At 45.8% G+C, this 27,324-nt stretch overlaps 1 protein-coding gene and 1 long non-coding RNA gene across 2 annotated transcripts; both read right to left on the reverse strand.

The window, feature by feature from the left end:
- Window positions 1–3: 3 nt before the first annotated feature.
- Window positions 4–21,400, reverse strand: LOC113037485 (creatine kinase B-type-like). Its single transcript, XM_026194624.1, has 8 exons — window positions 21,319–21,400; window positions 19,663–19,876; window positions 18,566–18,720; window positions 17,545–17,677; window positions 13,745–13,916; window positions 755–878; window positions 482–671; window positions 4–405 (listed from the first exon to the last, which is right to left on the reverse strand). Exons 2-8 carry the CDS (start codon window positions 19,853–19,855, stop codon window positions 227–229), a joined length of 1,146 nt encoding a protein of 381 aa, XP_026050409.1. The 5' UTR covers window positions 19,856–19,876; window positions 21,319–21,400; the 3' UTR covers window positions 4–226.
- LOC113037496 (uncharacterized) lies at window positions 5,308–6,502 on the reverse strand. The gene is made up of 2 exons (XR_003274631.1): window positions 5,533–6,502; window positions 5,308–5,446 (listed from the first exon to the last, which is right to left on the reverse strand). It is a non-coding gene; the product is annotated as an uncharacterized LOC113037496 (long non-coding RNA).
- Window positions 21,401–27,324: the final 5,924 nt, after the last annotated feature.

Here is a 27,324-nt window from a genome sequence, read left to right on the forward strand (position 1 = left end):
CTGTGATAGTTTGGGCCACAGAGACTTTATTAGAGATTTCAGGTGTTAGGTGAGTCCAACAGGTGAGACAGGAAGTAGAAAACCCTTCACATGTTGGAAGACTGAGGTCTAACTGAACGGCTCTAAACATCCCACAGCATCAGGACGGTTTCTGATTGGTTATAGTGAATGGAAGGGGTGGTAGGTGAGGATGAGGGGGTGGGGCTAGAGGTTACAGTGAAACAGGTCACTTCTGTTCAGGCATCATGTCATCGATGCTCTCTCCGGCCTCCAGCCGCTTCTCCATCTCCACCAGCAGGTTAATGCCATCCACCACCATTTGCACCAGCTCCACCTCTGAGAAACCCAGGCGGTCCGCGTTGGAGATGTCAAAGACTCCACCCACTGCTGCAGTGTCCACACCACCTTAGACACAGACAGGAAGTGATGAATGAGACAGCGAGGACAGGTGTTCCTTCCCGTCTGCTGTGCGTGCTCCTACCTGTTCCTCGCTTCTGCAGCCGCAGCCTCTTCAAGATCTCGCCGAACTTCTCGTGCTTGCTCACGTTTGGCAGCTTGACGTGGACGCCAGCTCGCAGGCCGGTGCCCAGGTTGGACGGGCAGGTGAGGATGTAGCCCAGGTGCTCGTTCCACATGAATTCATGACCTCGCTCCTTAAACAGTTCCTCGATCTGCCAGAGAGAGAGGTGAGACAGGTTAGACGGCTTCAGGTGTGACACTATGGGGTGAGGGAAATAGGAAGTGGCGTGCTGACCTTGGTGAGGCCAGTGCAGAAGCGGGTGAACACCTCCCTCATGTTTCCTCCTTTCTGCATGCTGATGACACGCAGATGATCCTCCTCGTTCACCCAAACCAGGAATGTCTTATTGTCATTGTGCCTGCAGGTGAGTAAGGGGTTATTCTTCCATCCTTGAAAACTGCTTCTTTCACTCCAATTCTCAAAAAGCCTGGTGCAGATCCCAATAATTTTGATAATCTCTGCCCTGTATCAAACCTCACCTTTATTTTGAAAATCCTTGAGAAAGTTGTTGCCTTCCAGCTTCACTCATACCTCAATGACCATAATCTCTATGAAAAATTTCAGTCTGGTTTCTGCCCAAATCATGATACAGAAACGGCTTTGTTAAGGATTACTAATGACCTTCTGATGGCAGCTGACTCTGGTCTTTTAACCATCCTCATCCTTCTCGATCTTAGTCCGGCATTTGACACCGTTTCTCATAATATCCTCCTGAGCATAATTAGCATCCATTGGCATTAGTCACACCTCACTTGCCTGGTGCATCATATCTCTCAGTTTATCCAATTTAAATCACACTCTTCAAGTTTCTTTCCTGTTTCTGCTGGTGTGCCCCAGGATTCAGTATTAGGGCCCTTTTTCATTATCTACATGCTCTCTCTTGGCCAAATATTCCGAAAATATAATATCAATTTTCATTGTTATGCTGATGACACCCAGCTCTACATTTCCTCCAAACCTAATTCATCCCTTCCACCTAACTCGCTCTCGAACTGGAGATCAGATCATGGTTCTCCTTCAATTATCTCAAACTTAACAGTAATAAAACATAAGTTTTACTTGTTGGTAAAGCATCTATCTTAACCAAATCTCACACAGTTTCTCCATTAATATTGAAAATTCCCCCATCCTTCCTTCCCCACAGGTAAAAAGTTTGGGTTTCATACTCGACAGTACTCTCTCATTTCAGTCTCACATTAATTACATAACCTGGTCTGCATACTTTCACTTACATAACATTAATTGACTTCATCCCTTACTCCCCATGCGGATGCCATCCTTGTCCGTAGTCTTATTACTTCCCAGGTCAATTATTCCAACTCCCTTTTATTTGGTCTCCCCAACAAGTCCCTCCATAAACTTCAACTTTTTCAGAATACTCCAGCTCCAGGTCATAACTCATACTCCCATATTACCCCAATTCTTTAACAGCTTCACTGGTTGCCCAGGATAAATTTCAAAATCTTAGTTCTCACGTTTAAGTTTATTTATAACCTTGCCCCTCCTTATTTCTGTGATCTGCTTCATATCACCACTGTGCTGGTGTAGTTCTTCTTCCCAGCAGCAAGAGTCGCTACAGTTCTTTCATGCCAAGATTTGTTTGTTATTAGCTGTAGAGTTAGTAATGCAGCACACTTTGAGAAAAGACTGACTCAGCATGTTGTTCAGATAAACATCTGCATCCATCCTCTTCGTTGTTTTACAGAAACCATCGCTTGTGAGTATTTAAGTTGAACAAGAGTTAATGCAACTATATTTGCTATTATTTATGCACTTTTATGGTTAAAGGTGTACTGTATTCAGATTTACTTTCTTTCCAATGTTAGCTAGTTTAGCCAACTGATTTGCATTATCGTGTGAATCTATAGACTGAATATTGCTTATTCCTTCTGTTTGTAGTTTCACTCTGTTGATAATTGAAGGCAGCGTCAATAAAAGGGACGATACACCTGTCAGTTGTCGAGGAGTTTATCTACCTGCATAACTGTATCCAGTGTAGCAGTGAGGGCAGAATAACCACTGTTTCCCGCTCTCTGACATCTTCATCTGCCACTCATCTTGTTGTTCCTTCTGCTCGCCTTATCACTATGGGGCACAGAGCTTTCAGTCACTCTGCTCCTCGGCTCTGGAACTCACTTCCTTCAGCCTTCAGAAATATAGATTCCCTTCCCTTATTTAAGTCACAACTCAAAACCTACTTGTTTAAACTGGCTTACTCGCTTTAATACAGATTTTACTTGCTGTCAAATGTTGTTGTTTTTTTGTTTGTTTTTATTTGTTGTTTTTTGTAATTTAATTTATTAGAATCTATTTGAATCTACTGTTTTATTGGTAACTTTTTCTCTTTGACCTTGGGTTTTAGAAAGGCGCCCTCAAATAAAATGTATTATTATTATTTTTTTTTTAATTTTATTATTATAATGACAGGAAGTCCAAAGGCCAATGGGAAGTTGGCTTCAAGTTTTCTACACGTCTTGCCAAAACAAAAGCTTTTCTCTTGGAAACATCATGATTTAATTTCATTTTAACTCAGAGTCTCATCTTGGAATGATTTGGAATGTAACTCACAGAACCTGTCGACTTGGATGAGATTGCAGGAAGTGCACAATGCTGACTCGTTTTACGACTTTAAGTCTCTGAAGCCACTTTGGCATCGTTTAAAACCAGAGTTGGCAAAAGTACATTCTGTACTTAAGTAGAAGTATAGATACTTGTTCAATTCAATTCAATTCAGTTTTATTTATACAGCACCAAATCACAACAGTTGCCTCAAGGTGCTTTATATTGTAAGGTAGACCCTACAAAAATACATACAGAGACAAACCCAACAATCTTATGACCCCCTATGAGCAAGCACTTTGGCGGCAGTGGGAAGGAAAAACTTCCTTTTAGCATGAAGAAACCTCTGGCAGAACCAGGCTGAGGGAGGGGCAGCTATCTGCCGTGACCGGTTGGGGTGAGAGAAGGAAAGCAGGATAAAAGACATGCTGTGAAAGAGAGCCAGAGATTAATAATGACTAATAATTAATTGCAGAGTGTGAACTGAAGAAGACTGAAGAAGAAATACTCAATGCATCATGGGAATCCCCCAGCAGCCTACGTCTATTGCAACATAACTAAGGGAGGATTCAGGGTCACCTGATCCAGCCCTAACTATATGCTTTAGCAAAAAGGAAAGTTTTAAGCCTAATCTTAAAAGTAGAGATAGTCTATGTCTCTTGAATCTAATCTGGAAGCTGGTTCCACAGAAGAGGGGCCTGAAAACTGGAGGCTATGCCTCCCGGTCTACTTTTAAATACTCTAGGAACAACAAATAAGCCTGCAGTGTGAGAGCAAAGTGCTCTAATGGGGTGATATGGTACTATAAGGTCATTAAGATAAGATGGGGCCTGATTATTCAAGACCTTTTATGCAAGGAGCATGATTTTAAATCCAATTCTGGATTTAAGAGGGAGCCAATGAAGGGAAGCCAAAACAGGAGAAATATGCTCTCTCTTTCTAGTCCTTGTCAGTACTCTTGCTGCAGCATTTTGGATTAACTGAAGGCTTTTCAGGGTTTTTAGGACATCCTGATAATAATGAATTACAGTAGTCCAGCCTGGAAGTAATAAATGCATGAACTAGTTTTTCAGCGTCACTCTGAGACAGGATATTTCTAATTTTAGAGATATTTCGCAAATGGAAGAAAGCAGTCTTACATATTTGTTTAATATGTGCATTGAAGGACATGTCCTGGTCAAAGATTACTACAATGACAAGGTAATGAATACAGAGTAAGAATCTGGTTAGATACCATATTTCTAAGATTTTCAAGGCCATATATAATAACCTCAGTTTTATCTGAATTTAGAAGTAGAAAGTTAGAGGCCATCAAGGTCTTAACATTCCTGTAGTTTAACTAATTGGTGTGTGTTATCTGGCTTCATAGATAGATAAAGTTGGGTGTCATCTGCATAGCAGTGAAAATGTATGCTATGCTTTCTGATGATACAGCCTAGCACTGAACCCTGTGGAACTCCATAATTGACCATTTACACGAACAAATTGAAGTTTATTAGATAGATATAATACAAACCACTGCAAACCAGCGCAGTACCTGTAATACCTACAGCATGGTCGACAGTATCGAACGCTGCACTGAGGTCTAGCAGGACAAGCACAGAGATGAGTCCACTGTCAGAGGCCATAAGAAGATCATTTGTAAACTTCACTAAAGCTGTTTCTGTGCTGTGATGAGCTCTGAAACCTGACTGAAACTCTTCGAATAAGCCATTCCTCTGCAGATGATCAAGTAGCTGTTTGACAACTACTCTTTCAAGAATTTTTTATATGAAAGGAAGGTTGGAGATTGGCCTATAATTAGCTAAGACAGCTGGGTCTAGAGATGGCGTTTTAAGTAAAGGTTTAAATACTGCCAGCTTGAAGGCCTGTGGTACATAGCCGATTATTAGGGATAGCTTGATCATATTTAATATTGAAGCATTAATTAATGGCAGGACTTCTTTGAGCAGGCTTGGGGTCTAAAAGGACACATTGATGGTTTTGAGGAAGTAATTACTGAAGTTAACTCGGAAAGAACAATTAGAGAAAAAGGCTCTAAATGAATATCAATGGTACTTTACGGTAGCTGTAGATAATGTTACATCTGTGAGATGATTATGAGTAATTTTTTCTCTAATGGCTAAAATTTTATTTGTGAAGAAGTTCATGAAGTCATTACTAGTTAACGTTAAAGGAATGGTTGTCACAAACAAGGATGCGGTGGACTCAAAAGCAGACTCAATTACTCGAACTATGTATAATTTATTAGAAGGAACAAAAACGTGAACAGAACTGGGTTTAACAGAAACCATTCGCAGAAACTAAGGGAAATCTGTGGGTGGGGAAACAGGCGTAGAGCACAGGGAGAACTCGAACGGGAACTTTCTGTAAACACAGGAGAAGGGTGTTACTGAGTGACAAACGAGTAAGGGACAGAGGTATGGAGTGCCAGTGGATAGTCTTGGGCTTACTTGGAGACCCTGGTTATTAAGCGGGGGAAAAGGCTGCCATGGGAGCATTCCAGAGAGGATCGAGAGTGTGGAGAGTCCGGTCCAGATTCCAAGGAGGTGGAGAGTATGGACTGAAGGGCAGGCTGAGGAGAAGTTGTGTATGTGGTCCTTGGGTTCCGAGGAGACGGAAAAACAGGATGGAGACGGAACCAGCACTACTGGTGAGTGCGATGGGTGATGAATCACAGATGGTAGCAGGACGAACTGGCGAGGAGTGGCAGGCAGTGCTGGCTTAAAAACCCTCTAGGTGGAGCCCCGGAGATTGAAAACAGGTGATGAGCTGGCCAACTCCACCCCAAAGGACGGATGACAGGAACCTGGACCATGCCCAACCAGACACTCCCACAGCATATGACAGTACCTCCCCCTCAAGGGTCACCACCCGGCGACCCCCTGGACCGGGCCCTGCGAGGGGAGCAGCGAAACGCAGCAATCAGGGACGGGTCCAGAATGAGCGACCGGGGAACCCAAGAACGCTCCTCAGGCCCATACCCCTCCCAGTCCACCAGGTACTGGACACCACGACCGCGGCGAAGACGTGAGAGAATTATGGGCGTATTCCACCCAAGGCAACTGAGACGACCAGGCAGCCGGGTTCTGAGATGAGACGCAGCGAAGAGCGGATTCCAACTCCTGGTTCAAACGTTCAGTCTGGCCATTGGTCTGCGGATGGAAACCAGAACTCAAGTTGGCTTTGGCACCCAGGGCTGTACAGAAGGCCCTCCACACTCCGGAGACAAACTGAGGCCCCCTGTCAGACACAATTTCCGAGGGTATGCCATGAAGTCGGAATACATGGTCCATAAGGATCTGGGTGGTCTCAGCAGCCGTCGGCAGCTTGTCTAGGGCTACGAAATGAGCCGCTTTGGAAAACCGATCGACTATGGACAGAACCACCGTCTTCCCTGAAGAAGCCGGGAGGCCGGTAACAAAATCCTAGGCAATATGAGACCAAGGCCTATGCGGGGTACTCAGCGGTCGGAGTAAGCCAGACGGAGGCCGATTGGAGGACTTATTACGGGCACAAACAGAACAGGCAGCCACATAAGCCTTCACATCCTTGTCCATGGAACGCCACCAGAAATACCTCTTCAACAGAGCCGTGGTCCTACTCACTCCCGGGTGGCAAGTAAACCGGGCTGTATGGACCCAATGGATCACAGCCGACCGGGCAGCAGAGGGTACAAAACGCCGACCGGGTGGGCCAGTTCCTGGATCGGTGTCTTCTCGTAGTCCTTGGCGTATGGCCTCCTCCATATCCCAGGTGAGGGAGCCAATTCTGCAGGTGGAAGGGAGAATGAGCTCAGGGTCCCGGGAGTCCAAGTCCGAGGAGTACTGGCGAGACAGGGCATCGGGTTTAAGATTTCTGGAACCCGGGCGATAGGAAATGTCAAAATTAAATCGGGCAAAGAAAAGGGACAACCGAGCCTGGCGGGAGTTCAGTCTTTTAGCCGATCTGAGATAAGTCAGATTCTTGTGATCTGTCCAGATGATAAACGGATGTTCCGTCCCCTCCAGCCAGTGGCGCCACTCCTCCAAAGCCAAATTAATGGCCAGGAGCTCCCTATCCCCAACGTCATAATTCCGTTCGGCAGGAGAAAGGCGCCGAGAAAAGTAGGCGCAGGGTTGGAGCTTGCCACGAGGACCAGAACGCTGAGACAGCACAGCCCCCACCCCCACGCTCGAAGCATCAACCTCCACCACGAACTGCTTACTTGTGTCAGGATGGACCAAAACAGGAGCCGAAGAAAAAAGCCGTTTGAGCGTGGCGAAGGCCGAGTGAGCCTCGGGAGACCAAACGAAGGGGACCCGGGAGAAAGTAAGGCGGGTGAGAGGCGCAGCCACCCGTCTGTAGTCCCTGACAAAGCGCCTGTAGAAATTCGCAAAGCCAAGGAACTGCTGCAGCTGTCTGCGTGAATCAGGAACGAGCCACTCCACCACTGCCTTAACCTTTACAGGGTCCGTCTTCACCTGCCCTTCCGCCAGTAGGTAGCCCAGAAATGAGATAGACGAGACGTGAAAGTCACACTTCTCGGCCTTCACATAAAGGAGTCTGCGCTGCGGGACTGTTTTGATCACGCGGACTGAGAAATGTTTCACGTGGCCGCCAGAGACATTGATGAATACACAGACTCAGTCTGTGGATTTATCAGGAAATGCGTGGAAGATGTCGTCCCATCCAGAACAGTCAAATCCTTCCCAAATCAAAAACCCTGGATTAACGGAGATGTTCGCGCGGCACGGAACACCGCCTTTGCCTCCGCGAACACATCGGACTACAAACACGCACATTACCAACTCCGGAAGACGATCAAAGCAGCCAAACGTGAGTACAGGGACAGGGTGGAGCAACAGTTTGACAACCCTCGGAGTATGTGGCAGGGACTAAACACGATCACAGACTTTAGAGGGAAAACCAGCACACCGCAGACCACGGCCTCTCTGTGTGAGGATCTAAACGTATTCTACGCTAGATTCGACACAGCAAACACCATGAGACCGGACAGTGTGCGCACCGCGGATGACGTCAGTGCGCACACTGTGTCTGAGGAGGATGTGCGGAAGTGCTTCAGGAAGGTGAACGCACGCAAAGCTACTGGTCCGGACGGGATTCCCGGCCGCGTCCTCAGGTCACGCGCGGCTCAGCTGGCTGGAGTGTTCACGCACATCTTCAACCTTTCCCTCTCTCTGTCTGTAGTCCCAGCCTGCTTCAAAATGGCCACCATCGTCCCTGTACCCAAATCCTCCACCATCGCCTCATTGAACGACTGGCGACCTGTAGCCCTGACCCCCATCGTAAGCAAATGCTTCGAGAAGCTGGTCAGGGACTTCATCTGCTCTGCACTACCCGACTCACTGGACCCTCTACAGTTTGCATACCGCCACAACAGGTCCACTGATGATGCCATAGCCCTGACACTACACACTGCCCTGTCACACCTGGAGAAGAGAGACACGTATGTGAGGATGCTGTTTGTAGATTACAGCTCAGCATTCAATACCATCGTTCCCTCGAAGCTGGACAGGAAACTGCAGGATCTAGGACTGAGCAGCTCCCTCTGCAGCTGGATCCTTAGCTTCCTGTCTGACAGACGCCAGGTGGTCAGACTGGGCAGCATCACCTCATCCCCCATCACACTGAACACTGGTGCTCCACAGGGGTGTGTACTGAGCCCTCTCCTGTACTCACTCTACACCTACGACTGCACAGCCACTAACAGCTCCAACATCATTGTGAAGTTTGCGGACGACACTACAGTGGTGGGTCTTATCACCAACGGTGATGAGACTGCTTACAGGGAGGAGGTCAGCGCCCTGACCCACTGGTGTCAAGACAACCATCTCACCCTCAACGTCGCAAAGACAAAGGAGTTGATAGTGGACTTCCGGAGGTGCAGAGAAGTACACACCCCCATCACCATCAACGGCGCTGCTGTGGAGAGAGTGAGCAGCTTCCGGTTCCTTGGAGTACATCTGGCTGAGGATCTTACGTGGTCAGTACACACAAACAAAACAGTGAAGAAGGCGCAGCAGCGCCTCTTCTTTCTCAGGAGACTGAAAAGATTCGGCATGAGCCCCCGCATCCTCAGGACCTTCTATCACTGTGCCATTGAGAGCATCCTCACTGGATGTATCACCACCTGGTATGGCAACAGCACCGCCTACAACTGCAAAGCTCTCCAGCGAGTAGTGCGGTGCTCTGAACGGATAATTGGAGGTGAACTTCCCTCCCTCCAAGACATCTACAGGAAGCGCTGCCTGAGGAAAGCGGGGAGGATCATCAAGGACTCCAGTCACCCCAGCCATAAACTGTTCAGACTGCTTCCATCAGGAAGGAGGTTCTGCAGCATCCGGTCCCGTACCAGCAGACTGAGAGACAGCTTTTTCCATCAGGCCATCAGACTGCTGAACACGTCATAGACACCTCAGCTTCACTACTGGAACTTCAACATTATGCACTCCACACTGTATACAAATGCCACTTGTTTTGCACATATTCAACTCTGTATATTTTATATATTTTATTATTATTATTATTATTTTTTTTTTACTATTTAATTTGTAAAAATGTGTGTACACACACACACACACACACACACACACACACACACACACACACACACACACACACACACACACACACACACACAGGAAAATATTTAGTATACACATCCAGAAATGCATACACTATTATATATTGTACATATATTTATTAGTTTCAGGTTGGCCATTCTTGTATTTTGCTCGTTTGTGTTGTTGTGTTTGCACATCTCTGTTGCTTGTGGGGCTCGCACACAAGAATTTCAGTCGCATGTGCTGTGCCAGTGTGCCTGCACATGTGATGTGACAATAAAAGTGATTTGATTTGATTGGATTGATTTGATTAAAGGCGGTTCTCCAACAGTCGCTGCAGCACACTCCGGACATGCACCTGATGCTCCTCGAGGGATCGAGAAAAGATCAAAATATCATCCAGGTAAACAAACACGAAAACATTCAGGAAATCCCGGAGCACGTCATTCACTAGTGCCTGGAAGACTGCAGGGGCATTGGTGAGGCCAAACGGCATTACCAGGTATTCAAAATGCCCCAGAGGAGTGTTAAAAGCAGTCTTCCACTCGTCACCCTCCCTTATGCGGACAAGGTGGTATGCGTTCCTCAAGTCCAGCTTGGAGAAGACAGTGGCACCATGGAGGGGTTCGAAAGCCGAGTTGATCAAAGGTAGGGGATACTTGTTCTTAATTGTGATCGCATTAAGTCCCCTGTAATCGATGCACGGCCGGAGCGATGAATCCTTCTTAGACACAAAAAAGAAACCGGCGGCCACCGGTGAGGAAGAAGGACGAATGAGACCGGCTGCTAGCGAGTCCTGGATGTACTTCTCCATAGCCCCCCTCTCCGGACGGGACAGGTTATAAAGACGGCTGGAGGGCAAAGGAGCACCGGGGAGGAGATCAATGGCACAATCATAAGGTCGATGAGGAGGCAGCGACTGAGCCCTGTCCTTACTGAACACCTCTCGTAGATCATGATATTCAGGAGGGACAGAGGTAAGGTCAGGGGGGGAGACAACCAATGGAGGAGAAACAGAAGCCCCCGAGGGCAAGGCTGACTTTAAACAGTTGGCGAGACAAAACAGACTCCAACTCGCCACTCTCTTCCCTGTCCAGTCAATGTGTGGATTGTGCTTCTGCAACCACGGAAAACCAAGGATCACTGGCACGTCAAGGGAAGAGGTGGTAAAAAAGAGTTATGTCCTCCTGATGGTTACCTGACGTGACTAACTTGACAGGTGATCATCGCGAATACCTCATTATTCAAAGCGGCGGCCGGGATCGGAGGCTCGAGCTGAATGAGGGGCAAATTCAATGATTTAGCAACCGCAGCGTCTATCAAATTTTGCTCTGACCCGGAGTCAACGAGAGCACGAAAAGAATGAGCCTTAGTACCGGACATCAACGAAACCGAAAGCAAAAAACTGGGTTTATCACTCTTAAAAACACTGCCCACCCGTAACCCCGGACTTACCGGCGGGCCACGCCTTTTGGCCGGACCGGGCAAACAGCGAGGCGATGGCCGCTTCCTCCGCAGTAGAAGCACTCTCCGGCTCGGAAACGCCGCTCCCGCTCCTCAGGAGTGAACCGAGCGCGGCCGATCTGCATAGGCTCAGGGGAAGGAGAGCGAGGACGGACGGATGATGTCACCGGAAGCGACGGGGGTAACGCCGAAACGGCCGCGGGTCGAAACAGAGACGGAGAGGGCTTGGACCGCCTCTCAGCGTCTCTTTCCCTCAGTCGACTATCGATCCTGAGAGCGAGAGAGGCGAGCGCTTCGAACGTGGCCGGCTCGTCGTGCACAGCCAGCTGATTCTTCATCTGTTCGGAAAGGGACGCTAGGAAAATTCCCCCGCAGCGCGGCGTCTGGCCAACCCGCTTCCACAGCAGCAGTGCGGAACTCAATCGCGTATTCTGCAACGCTGCGTTTTCCCTGACGGAGTCCCAACAGCCTCTTAGCCGCAGTACCCTCAGAGATCGGGTGAGCGAACGTAGCCTTGAATTCCTTGAGGAAGTCCTCATAGGAACACGAGGCAATCGGAGGGGAGGGGAAGAGATGCCCCGATAAGCCGATTCTATCGCAGGATGCGCAACGGCGGGCGCAGGCAACGGTCCCGGCTGGCTGGGGAGAACGGGTGGATTAGACTCCCTGAGTTCCAAAAACCGGGTAAGTAACTCTTCCTGTTTTTCACTGATAGCATTACATTGGTCCATTAAGGACGTCAAGGTCTGTTCATGCCGTCCTAACATGTTTATTTATGGCGGCGCGAATTGGGTCCGCTGAGTCCATTAGTGGCCAGTTCGTTCTGTCACAAACAAGGATGCGGTGGACTCAAAAGCAGACTCAATTGCTCGAACTATGTATAATTTATTGGAAGGAACAAAAACGTAAACAGAACTGGGTTTAACAGAAACCATTCGCAGAAACTAAGGGAAATCCGTGGGCGGGGAAACAGGCGTAGAGCACAGGGAGAACTCGAACGGGAACTTTCTGTAAACACAGGAGAAGGGTGTTACTGAGTGACAAACGAGTAAGGGACAGAGGTATGGAGTGCCAGTGGATAGTCTTGGGCTTACTTGGAGACCCTGGTTATTAAGCGGGGGAAAAGGCTGCCATGGGAGCATTCCCGAGAGGATCGAGAGTGTGGAGAGTCCGGTCCAGATTCCAAGGAGGTGGAGAGTATGGACTGAAGGGCAGGCTGAGGAGAAGTTGTGTATGTGGTCCTTGGGTTCCGAGGAGACGGAAAAACAGGATGGAGACGGAACCAGCACTACTGGTGAGTGCGACGGGTGATGAATCACAGATGGTAGCAGGACGAACTGGCGAGGAGTGGCAGGCAGTGCTGGCTTAAAAACCCTCTAGGTGGAGCCCCGGAGATTGAAAACAGGTGATGAGCTGGCCAACTCCACCCCAAAGGACGGATGACAGGAACCTTGACCATGCCTGACCAGACACTCCCACAGCATATGACAATGGTTGGCTTAACAGTGCTCTGACTTTTTTTCAGCCTGGCTACAGTGCTGAAGAGAAACCTAAGGTTTTCTTCAATCAGTGATGACCAGATGTTCTAGCTTTACGGAGGGCTTTCTTATAAAGCAATAAACTATTTCTCCAGGCTAAATGATGATCTTGTAAATTTGTGACAGGCCATTTCCTCTCCATCTTACAAGTTATCTGCTTTAGGCTATGTGTTTGAGAATTACACCAGGGAGTCAAGTATTTCTAATTTGAGACCATATTTTTCACAGGAGCAACAGTATCTATTGTCATACGTTGTGAGAAGGTAAAATTATTAACAAGATAATCAACCTCTATTTGAGCAGCGTTCAGGTAGCTGCTCTGCTCTGTGTTGGTACAGGTCATTGAAGATGATAACAGTGGGTGGATTATATTCTCAAACTTAGTTACAGCACTTTCAGAAAGACATCTACTGTGATGAAGTCTACTCTCCAATGCTGTGTAATCAATTATTGTAAATTTAAATGTTATCAGGAAATGATAAGAGGAGAGAGGATTTTCAGGAAACACTGCTCAATGTTCAGTTTATATGCCATATGTTAAAACAAGATCTAGGGTGTGACTAAAGTGGTGGTTGGATTCTTTGAAATGAAATGAAGCCGTCTACAGGGGTGGATGTGGTGGTTGGGTGGATGTTCAGTGAGCTTGACACTACGACCAAGGACTGCTGCGATTCTTTATTCCATGAGCAAACTGATGTTTATTCCTTATTTCTGGTCACTTTTTTTTTTATTAATCTTTCCAACTTTTACCTCTATTCAATCAGACTCACCTTTTTTTATTACACCTACATCTGTTTTTATGAATGTATGAATCTTCCATTCTGAGTCAGTATTTTTTGTTCTGAACTTTGACCTCAACTCGGTTTTTTTTTTTATTCTGTCTCTCATTACAGTTATTTTTATACTGGTGTTTGTTCAGAAAAAGGACATATTTGAGACGCTCTAGCTCAAAGTTTATTCTCTCTCAGCATTTCTTCATTCTGTTAGAATCAGGTTAATTTAAATCAATTTCTGGCTTTGGAGTCATATTTTTCCAAACCAATACTTCATTATACCCCCCCACCCCTGCACCTCCACTTGTAGGGTTACATACTGACCAGATGCCACGGCCATCAGGCCAATCGCGGGCCATGCCGGACGCCAGCAGCAGCGGGGACACAGGCTTATCAAACAGGAAGTGGTCATCAATGAGTTGCTGCTGCTCCTCCTCGGTCATGTTCTTCAGAGCATAGTACTTCCCCTTCAGGTCTCCTTCCAAGGAGGCCAGAGCTGCAGCCACCACACAGTAGGTCAAAGGTCAGAGGTACACATAAACCCTACTTCAGGATGACAGGTGAGCAAACAGGAAGTGGTGTCAACTGAACTAGATAGAGCTGTTTCACAGAATCACTTTTAATGGGACAGGTATTGACTTTCAAAATAAAAGCAAATTAAAGGTTTAATTGTTTCACTAAAGGTGACCAGGAAGTTTCACCCCCCTTTAGATTTCACCCCCTTTTAGATATCAAATCATATGAAGTTTCCTGCCAGCATCTCTCATTAATTACATTTTATTTTTACCCATCATACCTGAACGTTACCTATAAAAAAAGTCACCTTTACTCTGATGAGTGTCTTGACTTTCTACAGGAAAACAGAGTACCAGTTCCTCACACTTTGATGCAGAGATACCTGAGCAGCCTGAACTGTTTAGGTGGTCAGGAGTCGGCCTGACAGCTGAGGAAATCATACAGAGATCACATGATCATTCTGAGACCCGCATTTCTGTGGGTCTTAGAATGGCTCAGTTAAATGTCTCCTGGTTCCTGAGGTCTTTAAAAGCAGGTGTGGAACTAGCTCAGACAGCAGGGTGCAGCAGAATCTCAGGTCTGCCGGCTTTAACCGGTAGTCGCATTTGAATATGAAAGACAGGCTTTAAATGGCGAGCTGTCGGTCTCATTAGCAGTCTCAGCAGGACGGCTCTCAGCTCAGGGTTATGTAAGAGTTTGATCTGCTGCTGCGTTCACCGACACACTCGATGAGGCATCATGGGAAGTATCTAAATAAAGACTTATCCTCTTCAGCTGCAGACCCAGCTGAATGAAGCCCGACTGACGAGAGTTTGTACCTCACCTACCTCAGCAGGACCACAAGAAACTGCTGCATCAGACGGTCCCTAAATGCACCACCACAGTTTAAACTCAAAGTGAATTTAACAAACAATAAAAACCTGATTTAGAATCCGTTTGTTCTCATTTTACTCTAAAACTGACATCAGCATCAGTGTTCATAGCCTGTACTCACTACAGCCTGTACATCTATAGTTATAGAATATTCACAACATACTTCATACCGTGTACATTATAACATACCATAATAGACCCATTTCTGTAATATACTTACATATCTATATTATTGTTAATATATATTGTAATATATCTATATCACTAAAGCACTTCTGGATGGATGCAAACTGCATTTCGTTGCCTTGTACTTGATTAAGCCATGCAGGTCTAAGTACACGCGGCCGGTACAGTGAAACTGCGAATGTGATGAATTCTTAAAGTTGAATAAAGTTGAATTCTTCATGTGATGAAGTATTCAACTTTATTGTCATGTGCACATGACAATAAAGTTGAATTCTATTCTAGTGTGATGGACGGTGCTCTGAAATGCTCAGACAGACGCTCCCTCTCTGAGTCTGACCTTTTTTTTACGTCCTTCCCAAAGCTGAACAAACAAAACAGGAAGTGTTGAGTTTCAGTCAGATGCTCGAGTCTGTAAATGCTGCATTTTAAATGAGTTAAAGGTCTGTTTCCGTTCGTTCTCCAGCTTTTTCCTCAGGTCAGTTATATATATATATATATATATATATATATATATATATATATATATATATATATATATATATATTTTGTTTGTTTTGTTAAGTTCAGGTTTACACATGTAGTTCCCAATTTTAGATTAGTGTTAATTAAAAATCTTTGTTATTTGGAGCAGATCAGATCTCTAAAAAACACACTACAGTATGCTTCAGCATTTTTCTTTACATGAAGGTTTTAGTGACATTTTGGTTTAAGAAGGAGGGACAAACCTGAATTTTCAGGTCAGAAGGTCAGGCTCTGCTAGGAACATAACTTTGACTGAAGGACATACTTTAGCTTCAATGAGCGAAGAATGACAGTGATCTACAGTAGAAGTGCTGACAGTGAGGTATAATACAGCAGTCTGCAGGCAGGGGGCAGAGTGATGATGCTACAGTGGGGCAAAAAAGTATTTAGTCAGCCACCGATTGTGCAAGTTCCCCCACTTAAAATGATGACAGAGGTCAGTAATTTGCACCAGAGGTACACTTCAACTGTGAGAGACAGAATGTGAAAAAAAAAAAAAAAAAAAAAAAAAAAAATCCATGAATTCACATGGTAGGATTTGTAAAGAATTTATTCGTAAATCAGGGTGGAAAATAAGTATTTGGTCACCTCAAACAAGGAAAATCTCTGGCTCTCACAGACCTGTAACGTCTTCTGTAAGAAGCTTTTCTGTCCCCCACTCGTTACCTGTATGAATGGCACCTGTTTGAACTCATCATCTGTATAAAAGACACCTGTCCACAGCCTCAAACAGTCAGACTCCAAAATCCGCCATGGCCAAGACCAAAGAGCTTTCGAAGGACACCAGGAAAAGTATTGTAGACCTGCACCAGACTGGGAAGAGTGAATCTACAATAGGCAAGCAGCTTGGTGTGAAAAAATCAACTGTGGGAGCAATCATCAGAAAATGGAAGACATACAAGACCACTGATAATCTCCCACGATCTGGGGCTCCACGCAAGATCTCATCCCGTGAGGTCAAAATGATCATGAGAACGGTGAGTAAAGATCCCAGAACCACACGGGGGGACCTGGTGAATGACCTGCAGAGAGCTGGGACCAAAGTAACAAAGGTCACCATCAGTAACACACTACAACGGCAGGGAATCAAATCCCGCAGTGCCAGACGTGTTCCGCTGCTGAAGCCAGTGCATGTCCAGGCCCGTCTGAAGTTTGCCAGAGAGCACATGGATGATACAGCAGAGGATTGGGAGAATGTCATGTGGTCAGATGAAACCAAACTAGAACTTTTTGGTATAAACTCAACTCGTCGTGTTTGGAGGAAGAAGAATACTGAGTTGCATCCCAAGAACACCATACCTACTGTGAAGCATGGGGGTGGAAACATCATGCTATGGGGCTGTTTTTCTGCCAAGGGGACAGGACGACTGATCCGTGTTAAGGATAGAGTGAATGGGGCCATGTATCGTGAGATTTTGGCCAAAACCTCCTTCCATCAGTGAGAACTTTGAAGATGAAACGAGGCTGGGTCTTCCAACATGACAATGATCCAAAACACACCGCCCGGGCAACAAAGGAGTGGCTCCGTAAGAAGCATTTGAAAGTCCTGGAGTGGCCTAGCCAGTCTCCAGACCTCAACCCCATAGAAAATCTGTGGCGAGAGTTGAAAGTCCGTGTTGCTCGGCGACAGCCCCAAAACATCACTGCTCTCGAGAAGATCTGCATGGAGGAATGGGCCAAAATACCAGCTACTGTGTGTGCAAACCTGGTAAAGACCTATAGTAAACGTTTGACCTCTGTTATTGCCAACAAAGGTTATGTTACAAAGTATTGAGTTGTATTTTTGTTATTGACCAAATACTTATTTTCCACCCTGATTTACGAATAAATTCTTTACAAATCCTACCATGTGGATTCATGGATTTTTTTTTTCACATTCTGTCTCTCACAGTTGAAGTGTACCTCTGGTGCAAATTACTGACCTCTGTCATCATTTTAAGTGGGGGAACTTGCACAGTCGGTGGCTGACTAAATACTTTTTTGCCCCACTGTACATGCGGCAGAAGATACAGGAAGTGACCTCGTACTTTCAATGGAGAGGTTCTCAATAGTGCGTCGCTCTCCACGGCTGCAGTGTGGCGGCAGACAGAAGCCACGAATGCTGCGTCCTGTGCGAACCCGAGAGCTGAGCACATAGTTTGGATCCAGATCATCTCCACCCTGAAACACAAAGGAGACACAAGAACAGGAGGGTCAGAGTCCATCACTGCCCACCCTTCAGAGGTCACCACCACCCTCAGCTGACACACCAAAACCAAATCATTGAGCCTTGCAGCCAATAAAGAGTTTAAGAGTCACTTGTTGTTGGGTAGGACTTCATGTCTGGGCTAAACACATCACATGCAAGAATTCAGTACCCTAGTGAATAATCAGTTCTGTGGAAAATAGCATCACCAATGCTCAAAGATCTCAGACTCCTGTGTGCTGATGGCCCAGGTTGGTAGTTTTACCTGTGATGAGCTCAGGGAGCAGCTGCCTCATCTGCATGCTGAAACAGACTGATTCCAGACCTGATGTTAAACCTTTCAGCAACTCACAGGTTTGAATTTAGGTTATTACTGCCTGACAGTTTAATGCCAATAAAGCTGCAGCTGAAAGAATAAAACTGTCTCCAGAGCTCTGTCCTGCTGATGGGCAGTGATGCTGAGGCTGTGATTTTCAGTCTGAATTGGATTTTAAATTCCTCAGAATTATGCAGCCCTACACCTGTCCATGTTAGTGATTATGAATCTGCTGCGAACTCCGACAATTTCATGTGGACACAAAGTTTTGACAATGCTGTGATTGGTTTTTGGCGTGAATCCTTTCGTGTTTGGTTTGTCTGTTTGAAATAGCTCCAGGACAGCTCTGAGATTAGAGCATTACATCTGAATGAGCATGTCTTCTGTAACAGGTGTGTTCACCTGTCCTTGACATTAAGTGTATGTACTGTAATGATTGTATTTAAATCGGTTTGTCCTGAATGTTTTTTCCGCTTGAGGCTCTGGTCATGAATTCCATAAATAATGAGATGTGTTTGAACTGGCTTCAGGTGAGTTGATCGTTTACCTGGAGGTTGTCAGGGTTCAGGTCCGTCTTGTGTTTGTCTGTTGGTTTGTATCCTCCATGGCGGTCTTCGATCACTGGATCCATCAGGTCTTTAAACACTTCATACGTCTCCTCGTCTCCAGCCACACAGCCCACAGTCATGATAAACGGATGACCTGTAAGGGGAAAGGATGGACAGTCACTTCCCCTTGTCACAGCCAACATCTATGGGCCTTAAAATGACTTTTGACTTCAGAGAGAAAACCTAAACATGACGGAGTGTGCCAATGGGTTTGTTTGGTCTGTTTCACAATTTCCTTGTAGGATAGTGTGTTATGGTCTTTAACGCACTAAGAGGAGCTAAATGAACTAAGGAGGATTAGAAGAGGAGGATCAGGTGGTTGGACTGAAGGTCAATACTATGTCCTGCCCTTGGGTGGGAATTATAGACCAAAAATTACCTTGATCTAATGAGTCTATCCAATTAAAGAGTTTATTATTAACAGAATCTCTCAATGTGAAGGTGACAAACACGCAAAGTTACATGTCTGGTGAAGGCTTAACTGGCTTATGTAAGAGCCAGACCAGCATCGGATAGAGGCTTGGTTCCTATTCTGAAGGTTATTGGACTAGGCTGAAGTTGTCTTACTTTGAGGAAGAGTTACTTGGACAAGGAGGTGGATCAAGGGTCTTAAGGATGTTTTGGAGAAATGGAACATGGTACAAGTGTCCAAGGGTGGAGTTGTTTAGTTGTTTAGTTGTTTATTTGGTCAGGTTTTTAGGGAGGTGTTAACATATATGCCAAATCAGTCGCCTTGGCACAATTAGCTGGTCTGGAGGAGATTTGTCTTATTTTGAGAGGAATTACCAGCACCTTGGTAAGGGGCTGTTTAAGGAGGAGGATGGTGCTTTGGGAATGGGGTACCTGGTTATTCTGAAGGTTGAATTGTGTTGGAAGAGAGGTACACAGTTTTTAGGGAGCCATTTATGTGTGACCGTTTGATGAAGGAGTGTCTACCTGGCACTGATGATAAAGTTATCTGGTTTAGGACTTGTTACCTTTGTTTGAGTTCAAGAATAGAGTTTGAGCTCTTAATGCTGACTGTGGGAGGGGTTACCTGGGTTGTCAACGCCAGTCTGGATGACATCGTCCAGGGTGAATCCGCTGGGCGTCTCCTTGTCCCTCAGGTTGGCGTACATTTCGGACGTGAGCACCTTGGCCATGTGGTTGTTGTGCTGGCTGAGGTCGGGGTACTCCTGCTCCGCCGTGTACTTCAGCTTCAACTTGTTGTGGGTGTTTCCAAAAGGCATGATGACGTCCGGGCTGCTCGCCTGCCGCAAAGCCATCGGTTACAGTCAAAGTGTTCAATAACACAGCATTACAGCATCAAACAGTTTATGTATTTGCACGTTAATCTATCTCAGACACAGAAACCGATCGCTTACAGCACTTTCCTAAACAAGTTATTGCTAAATTTGTACTGACAATAAAACTTTTACACTAAAGTTCAGTCAGTAAAAGGAGGCTGGTCACAAAGATGAAGAAACTCAGGCATGCATTTGATAACTTCTGGAAGATTTCTGGATGTGATTTGAATTTTGAATATTCATGTATTCATGTACATGTTGCTGCTAGTAAAACATTGACTCAATGAAATACACTTGATTGTTTTTGATAGGAAAGGCCAATAAAGAGGCCCATTTTCTCCACAAACCTGGTCTGAGGGTGCTGGGTCAGACTCTTCCCACTGAGGCCACTTTTTGTGGGTTTTATGGTCATGTGATCACATTTATATTGATTCTTATGAAAACATCACAATTAAAATGGAAATGTGATGAACAAAAACATGCCTTTAATGCCTTTAAATGTGACACAGTTTACTGATCAATTAAAATGATTGCTCAAACTGCCTGAGCTCTGGTCAGTCGCTGATGAAGCAAAGTCAAATGGTGAAAAACTCAGATGCTGACTCTGCAAAAATCTTTGCGACATCAGATTTTTTTTCTGCAAACTTTTAGAAACGCCTCAAACCCTCCAATCAGGTTATAAATTATCAACAACCTGATTGGATTAAGGAGCTTCTGATCTTTACTGTAACTCTCACAATTGCAGTAAAAGTACTCTGTTACTTTCCATTGGCTGTATTTATGCAGAGTGCAGACAGGATCCTGGCTCGGTATGGTTCGCTCCGGTTCGCTCCAGATCATTAAGGCCGCGGTCACCTTCAGCTCCTCACTGCGCGCACAGAATCGACTAAATCGGACCGGTTCTGACTGGCTAGAACTCTGCAGGGCTGAGTGACGTCATCAGCTCCAAAAAGCCGTGAAAATGAGGCGGAGCATACGCGCACTGTTTGAAGGTTAGACTGCTTAATGTGCACAGGCAGAGCTGCAGTCTCCGGCTGCACCGGTTCAGGAGGAATTGTATGATATTTGGAGGCTGTTGTTGAAGCTGCGCGCGCACAGTAGCAGTCCTGCAGATGAATCAGCTGACCGTAAATACCACCACGGTAAAGAAGCTTTGTGCGCGCGGGCGATGCTGACTGCGCAACACCTGCACGCAGGACGGAGCGCAAGGTCGTTAGCGCGCGCTCACACACACAAAGACACACACACACAGTCTGCAGCAGCCTCCCCGTGCGTGTGTTTGTTTCTTTGTTCTTTGACCCTCCATCTCCTTCTGACCGCGCGCCCCTTCCGACTCGTTCCTCCTGCCCTGATGCACGGCTGTATGAATGTGCTCTGCTGTAATTAGTCGGCTCGGATGCTCATACCTGTGGTTCGGTGTGCGGGATGCGGCTCTGGAGCGGGTCCGTGCTGCTGCTGCGGATTAAAGCGGCTCGCAGCCTTTTATACTCGCCCCCAGATCCTCATTGGCTCCTATTTACAGTCCATTCATTCCATTGGGCACAGACCCGCCGAGGGTCACGTGGTTGTCTCTCACCCCCCCCCCCCCCCCTCTCTCTCTCTCTCTCTTTGTCCCCATCCTGCTACAGTTCCTTTGAGCCAGGCCTGTCAGGACTCAGCAGGTGTGAGTTTAGCCCACCATCTTTCATGTGTATATGTGCGTCCCCCAAACGCACGTTCTCTTTTTGGTCTCCTTGTTTTTCACTCAGTGATCTGTCACTAGTTAGCTAACATAAACCAATGAAAGTCTCTTAGCAGAAAACGGCCAACAAACCCAGTGACGTCACGTTCTGTACTGTCACAAGATGGCGCTAAACCATTGTACATGTACAATGACAATAAAGAGCTATTCTATATTATTCTATTCTATCATCGTCATCATCATCACAACAGCATCATCATCTTCATCACATCATCATCACAATCATCACATTGACATCAACATCACCACCATAATCACATCATCATCATCACAATAATCACATCAACATCATCATCACCACCATCATCGCATCATCATCATCAAATCGACATCATCAACACAACCATCATCACATCATCATCATCAAATCGACATCATCAACACCACTATCATCACATTATCATCATCACCATCAATTTAGACGGTACGACTTTGTTGCTGTTTGGTCAGGCTAAGGAAACATCACTTAGTGTAATTGTGAGTGGTCTCTACAGGGTCAGAGGTGTTCTTCATCACAAAGATGATAGTTCTCTGTGTTCTGATTCTTTAGTTTAAGTTCTGGTTATTTGTTTAAAGTTCTGCTTGTGATTCTTTGTTTAAAGTTCTGCTTGTGATTCTTTGTTTGAAGTTCTGGTTCTTTGTGTTCTGGTTTTGGTTCTTTATTTAGGTTCTAGTTCTTTGTTTAAAGTTCTGGTTCTCTGTGTTCTGGTTCTTTGTTTAATGTTCTGGTTCTTTGTTTAAAGTTATGGTTCTCTGTGTTGTGCTTCTTTATTTAGGTTCTGGTTCTTTGTTTGAAATTATTGCTCTCTGTGTTCTGGTTCTGGTTCTTTATTTAGATTCAGGTTTTTTGTTTGAGGTTCTGGTTCTATATTTAGGTTATGTTTATGGTTCTTTGTTATGGTTCTTTGTTTAATGTTCTGGTTCTTTGCTTAAAGTTATGTCTCTCTGTGTTCTAGTTCTTTATTTAGGTTCTGGTTCTTTGTTTGAAGTTCTGGTTCTATGTCAAAGGTTCTTCCTGGGCAGTATGGGTTGAGGCTGAAGGCAGAGTCGGGTTCTCAGTGTTGTCCTGTATAAATAATGACTTGAACTTGCTGCAGGAGAGGAGGCACTGCACACCATGATGCCCGTCTCCATGGTAACAGGGATGGGGTGAAAGGGTTCACACCGGTTGGTAAACTCTGTGGGGGTGCTGAGGTCTGTCAGACTTAAATCATGTGATCTTACACAGGAAGTAGAGAGAAGGCATCGTAGAAGGCAGCATACCTGAGTCCAGGACCATGAACCTGCAGAACCACAACATTGTGTGTGTTTGTGAGTGTGTGTGGTGTTCCATGCTGACAGCATCAGCAGGATCAGGTGGTGAGAGCTGAATACAAACCAGATCTTCTGCTCCTCCCCCACCTGTCCTCATCCATTTTCAGAGCTTGATGCCCCTCCCCCATCCTCCATCAGCATGTCGAGAGGCTGCAGTATGCCCAACCACCATACACCACAAGACACACACACACACATAGACACACACAGACCATTGTCATTTATTCATGACCAAACAGAAAGAGACGACAAGGGCAAATGAAGGAGGAGGAGGAGTGTGTAAGTGAGTGTGTGTGTGGTGGTTATGGTGGTGGTGTTGGGGGGGGGGGGGGGGGGGGGCTTCTTTGTGGTCAGGAAACCTCGTATCTCCCTGCTGTCTCTTTTTGCTTCGCCATCGTTCACTCGGAGGAAATACTAGTATCTCCGTACTTACAGGGTTGTCAGCTGACAGTAGCCTTGACGCGAGCTCACCCTACTCCTCCTGGCAGCCAATCACAGCCCTCCACAGCCTCCACTTCCTACCATTGGCTGAAGATGTTAAAAAAGAACAGGGTACTTCATGCGCATCAACGGGTCAGTGAACACCTCACAAAGAAAGGGAACATGGCTGACTGATTTACTGTGGTGAGCTTTAAAGGGCCGATCACCCCAGCAGCTGATCAACTATCAGCCTGATCGATAACACGTGAACATCCTCCCAGACAGAAAACTGTTTGATCCCCACTCCTTCTTTTGGTGGTGATGACATCACTGCCTCCATTCAGCTGCTGCACAGTGTGAGGAGTTGCATGTTAAATAAAGTTTTGTGTCTGAACAAAAGGCCGCTGGCAGCTTTTAAACAGCAGTGTTCATGGTCTCCTCGTTCCTCTGAGTAATGGCTCCACCAGGACCGTTACCCGGCAACCGCCATCCCACCACCATGTATGCTTTATTCAAGACAAAGAGGAAAGGAAGGAATTAAGTGCAGGATGGAAGGACAGAACACGTGTTGGGGGAACAATTTTTTGCAGCAATCGCATCCTAAGGACATCAGCTGACTGTGCCGCTCGCTCGGTGCACCGACCTGATAAGGAGTGTCAGACTGCATCGGTCACAGGACCGAAACAGCTCTCCTCCCCACAGCCCTCATTCAGAAAGCTTTATAAAACTGAACATAACAGCTATTAGCTGAAGCTAACCAGCAATGAAGAACCTGACTGACTGCTAATCATAGATAGAGAGAGTGGACCCTATATTGATGTTTTTAACATGAAGTTACTGCTGCAGCCAACAGCTGGGCAAAGGTGACCCCTAAAACACACACTCTCTTTTTGGACTCCTTGTTTTCCACTCAGTGATCTGTCACTAGTTAAACCAATGAAAGTCTCTTAGCAGAAAACAGCCAACAAACCCAGTGACATCACGATCTATACTGCCACAAGATGGCACTAAACATGCTCTAAAAAACATACTCGTTTGTTAGAGGAGGGCTCCAGGGTGGAAACAAGCTGAGTATACGTTTCGTGTCCTCTTTGGTGCTGTAGAGGTGCTGACGTGACCAAACAACATCCTGCTGGAAAAACCAATATGGCAGCTGCCAAATCGCTGAGGTAACGCTGATTCAGCTTCCAACCTCTGCCATTTAACGTTGAAGCCTCTCAGCTGTCAGGTTGGTAGTTTGAGTCCCGTCTGCCTGAACCACAGAACACACAACAATCTGCTGATGTGAACCAGATGACGTGATGTCATGTGACATTAGGATGGGAAAATGTGACCAGTAAACACGACCAGTTTGTCGTCTCTCACAGTCACAGGTGCATTATGGGTGATTGCAAGGTGACTGCAATCACCACAGCAACCAGGCAGCTCACTCTCGCTTTCTCTCACACACATGGTTCATTAATTAAGGCCCTTCCTCGGAGCTGTGATGTCACTCAGAGTTGAGGAACTTGATTGGTTGTTCAGCAGGAGGTTGTGGAGGAGAAGAGGCGGTGTTACATAATTGGAGGTGTCTGAGGTGGGGGGAGGAGAGTGAGAAGGGAAGGAAGGTTGGTGGGGGCAGGAGAGCAGAACAATCCTGAGTATAAAGGACCACGTGGCCATCACTGTGACAACCGTCTCCTGCACAGATGACAGTGGAGGAGGGTTGTAACTGGCTGTCAGTGTGAAAAGAAACAGCACAGAGTAGTAGTTCTTTCTCCAGTAGTATGGATAATGTAGTACTTTAGCAGTTGTGTCACAGTAATAGGGGAAAGTGATCTCTGATCCTCATGAAGCCTCTCTCCTGGCCTCAGCTTCCATCTTGTGGATGATCCCCTCAGTCACTCCTTCTCGTCATGGCACCTCACGACATCTGCAAATTAGAAAAATGACACTCCTCTTGTGCCACACGCTCTTGCCATGTGTCAACTCCCCAATGAGACATACAAGAATGTTGCACATTCTCCCTAAAACAATCTCCAGGGTTTGTCCCTTGGAGCAGCATTACTCCAAACCTGTAACCCTGTTTAAAACATTAGTCAGTGGTTAAATGTTTAGTTTGTTTAACTCCCAGCTCCAGCCTGTGTCATAGAAGATAAGATAAGATAAGATAAAACTTTATTAATCCCTCGGGTGGGTTCCTCTGGGAAATTCGGTTTCCAAAAGCACAGCACCGACAGAAGTTACAGAGTTACAGAATATTATACACACACACACACACACACACACACACACACACACACACACACACACACACACACACACACACACACACACACACACACACACACACATATAAATACAGAGACATATATAAATAAAATCTACGAAGGGGATAAATAGAATAAATAGGAATAAAAATAAAAATACAAGTGAATTGCACATTTCAAGTATTGAGGTCTATTGCACCATTGCCTATTAACAAAAGTATTGCACAAAAGGTATTGCACAGTGAAGTGAAGAGGCACTACAGCTTAGTTGTTCCCCCCTCCTTTGTCCTCCTGTTTCCCCTCCCTCTCCCCTCCAGAGAGGAGTTAAACAGTCTGATGGCGTGTGGGACAAAGGAGTTTTTAAGTCTGTTAGTTCTTGTCTTGGGGAGAAGCAACCTGTCACTGAACAGACTCTTCTGGTTGTTAATGGCCGTGTGCAGAGGATGCCCAGCATTGTTCATAATGTCCAGCAGTTTTTTTAGTGTCCTTTTCTCTGCCACTGTCACCAGAGTGTCCAGCTTCATGCCGACCACAGAGCTAGCCTTCCTGATCAGTTTCTCCAGCCTGGATGAGTCCTTCTTTGCTGTGCTGCTCCCCCAGCACACCACAGCATAGAAAAGTACTCCAGCAACCACTGACTGGTAAAACATCCTCAGGAACTTCCTGCAGATGTTAAAAGACCTCAGCCTCCTGAGGAAGTACAGTCGGCTTTGGGCTTTTTTATACAGGTGCTCTGTGTTGCATGACCAGTCCAGTTTATTGTCCACCCACAGCCCGAGGTACTTGTACTTGTTGACCACCTCCACCTCCTTCCCCTCTATCTGAACCGGCAGTGGACCTTCTCTGGACCTCCCGAAGTCCACAACCAGTTCCTTAGTCTTTGAGGTGTTGAGTTGCAGGTGGTTTGTGTGACTCCATGCGACAAAGTTCCTCACCAGACATCTGTACTCCTCTTCCTGATCATCCCAGATACACCCCATGATGGCTGTGTCATCTGCAAACTTCTGAATGTGGCATAATTCAGAGTTGTTAGCAGAAGTCAGGGTGAAGAGAAGAGGGGACAGCACAGTTCCCTGTGGTGCTCCTGTCTTTAAGTTAAAACAACTTCACATTTTCAACCAACTGCAACTCATAAGTGTAATAAAGTATTCAGCATCACAGAGACAAGTATCACGGCAGGTTTATTCTAAACTCATTAAACTCCTACTTTTTCCATAATTTGCTCCAAATCATTGAACCTCTCAATGTCCTTCCACATTGTAATCAGTGACTTTTCCTTAAGTTTGTCACTCACCATGAGCCCAATAATGGTCAGATAATGAGCCTCATTTAACTATTTTGTAACCACTGCACATCTGTTCAATTATCACTTGTCTGTCTGTGCTGAATCCTTTACAAACACTCTTAAAGAAAACAAACATTAGCCAAACACACGGATCATCCTGGTGGTCAGGCGTCGGCCATCCAGATTCCAGAGGAGCTGTAAAAGGTCATAAAGCTAACACTCTGCTGTAAAAAGAAGCAACACTGGTTTCAAACACAGTATCACACTGTATTCACTTTTTCCCCTATAATGTTCACATTTTCTCCAACATTTTCTCAACAAAACAGTGTAATTTCATCATCAACATATAGCCTGTAACCACAGTTTTCTTCACACAAAAACTCAATAATACTGTGGTAGAAAA

The sequence above is a fragment of the Astatotilapia calliptera genome, chromosome 15 (assembly GCF_900246225.1).
Source record: "Astatotilapia calliptera chromosome 15, fAstCal1.2, whole genome shotgun sequence".
Classification (NCBI taxonomy): domain Eukaryota; kingdom Metazoa; phylum Chordata; class Actinopteri; order Cichliformes; family Cichlidae; genus Astatotilapia; species Astatotilapia calliptera.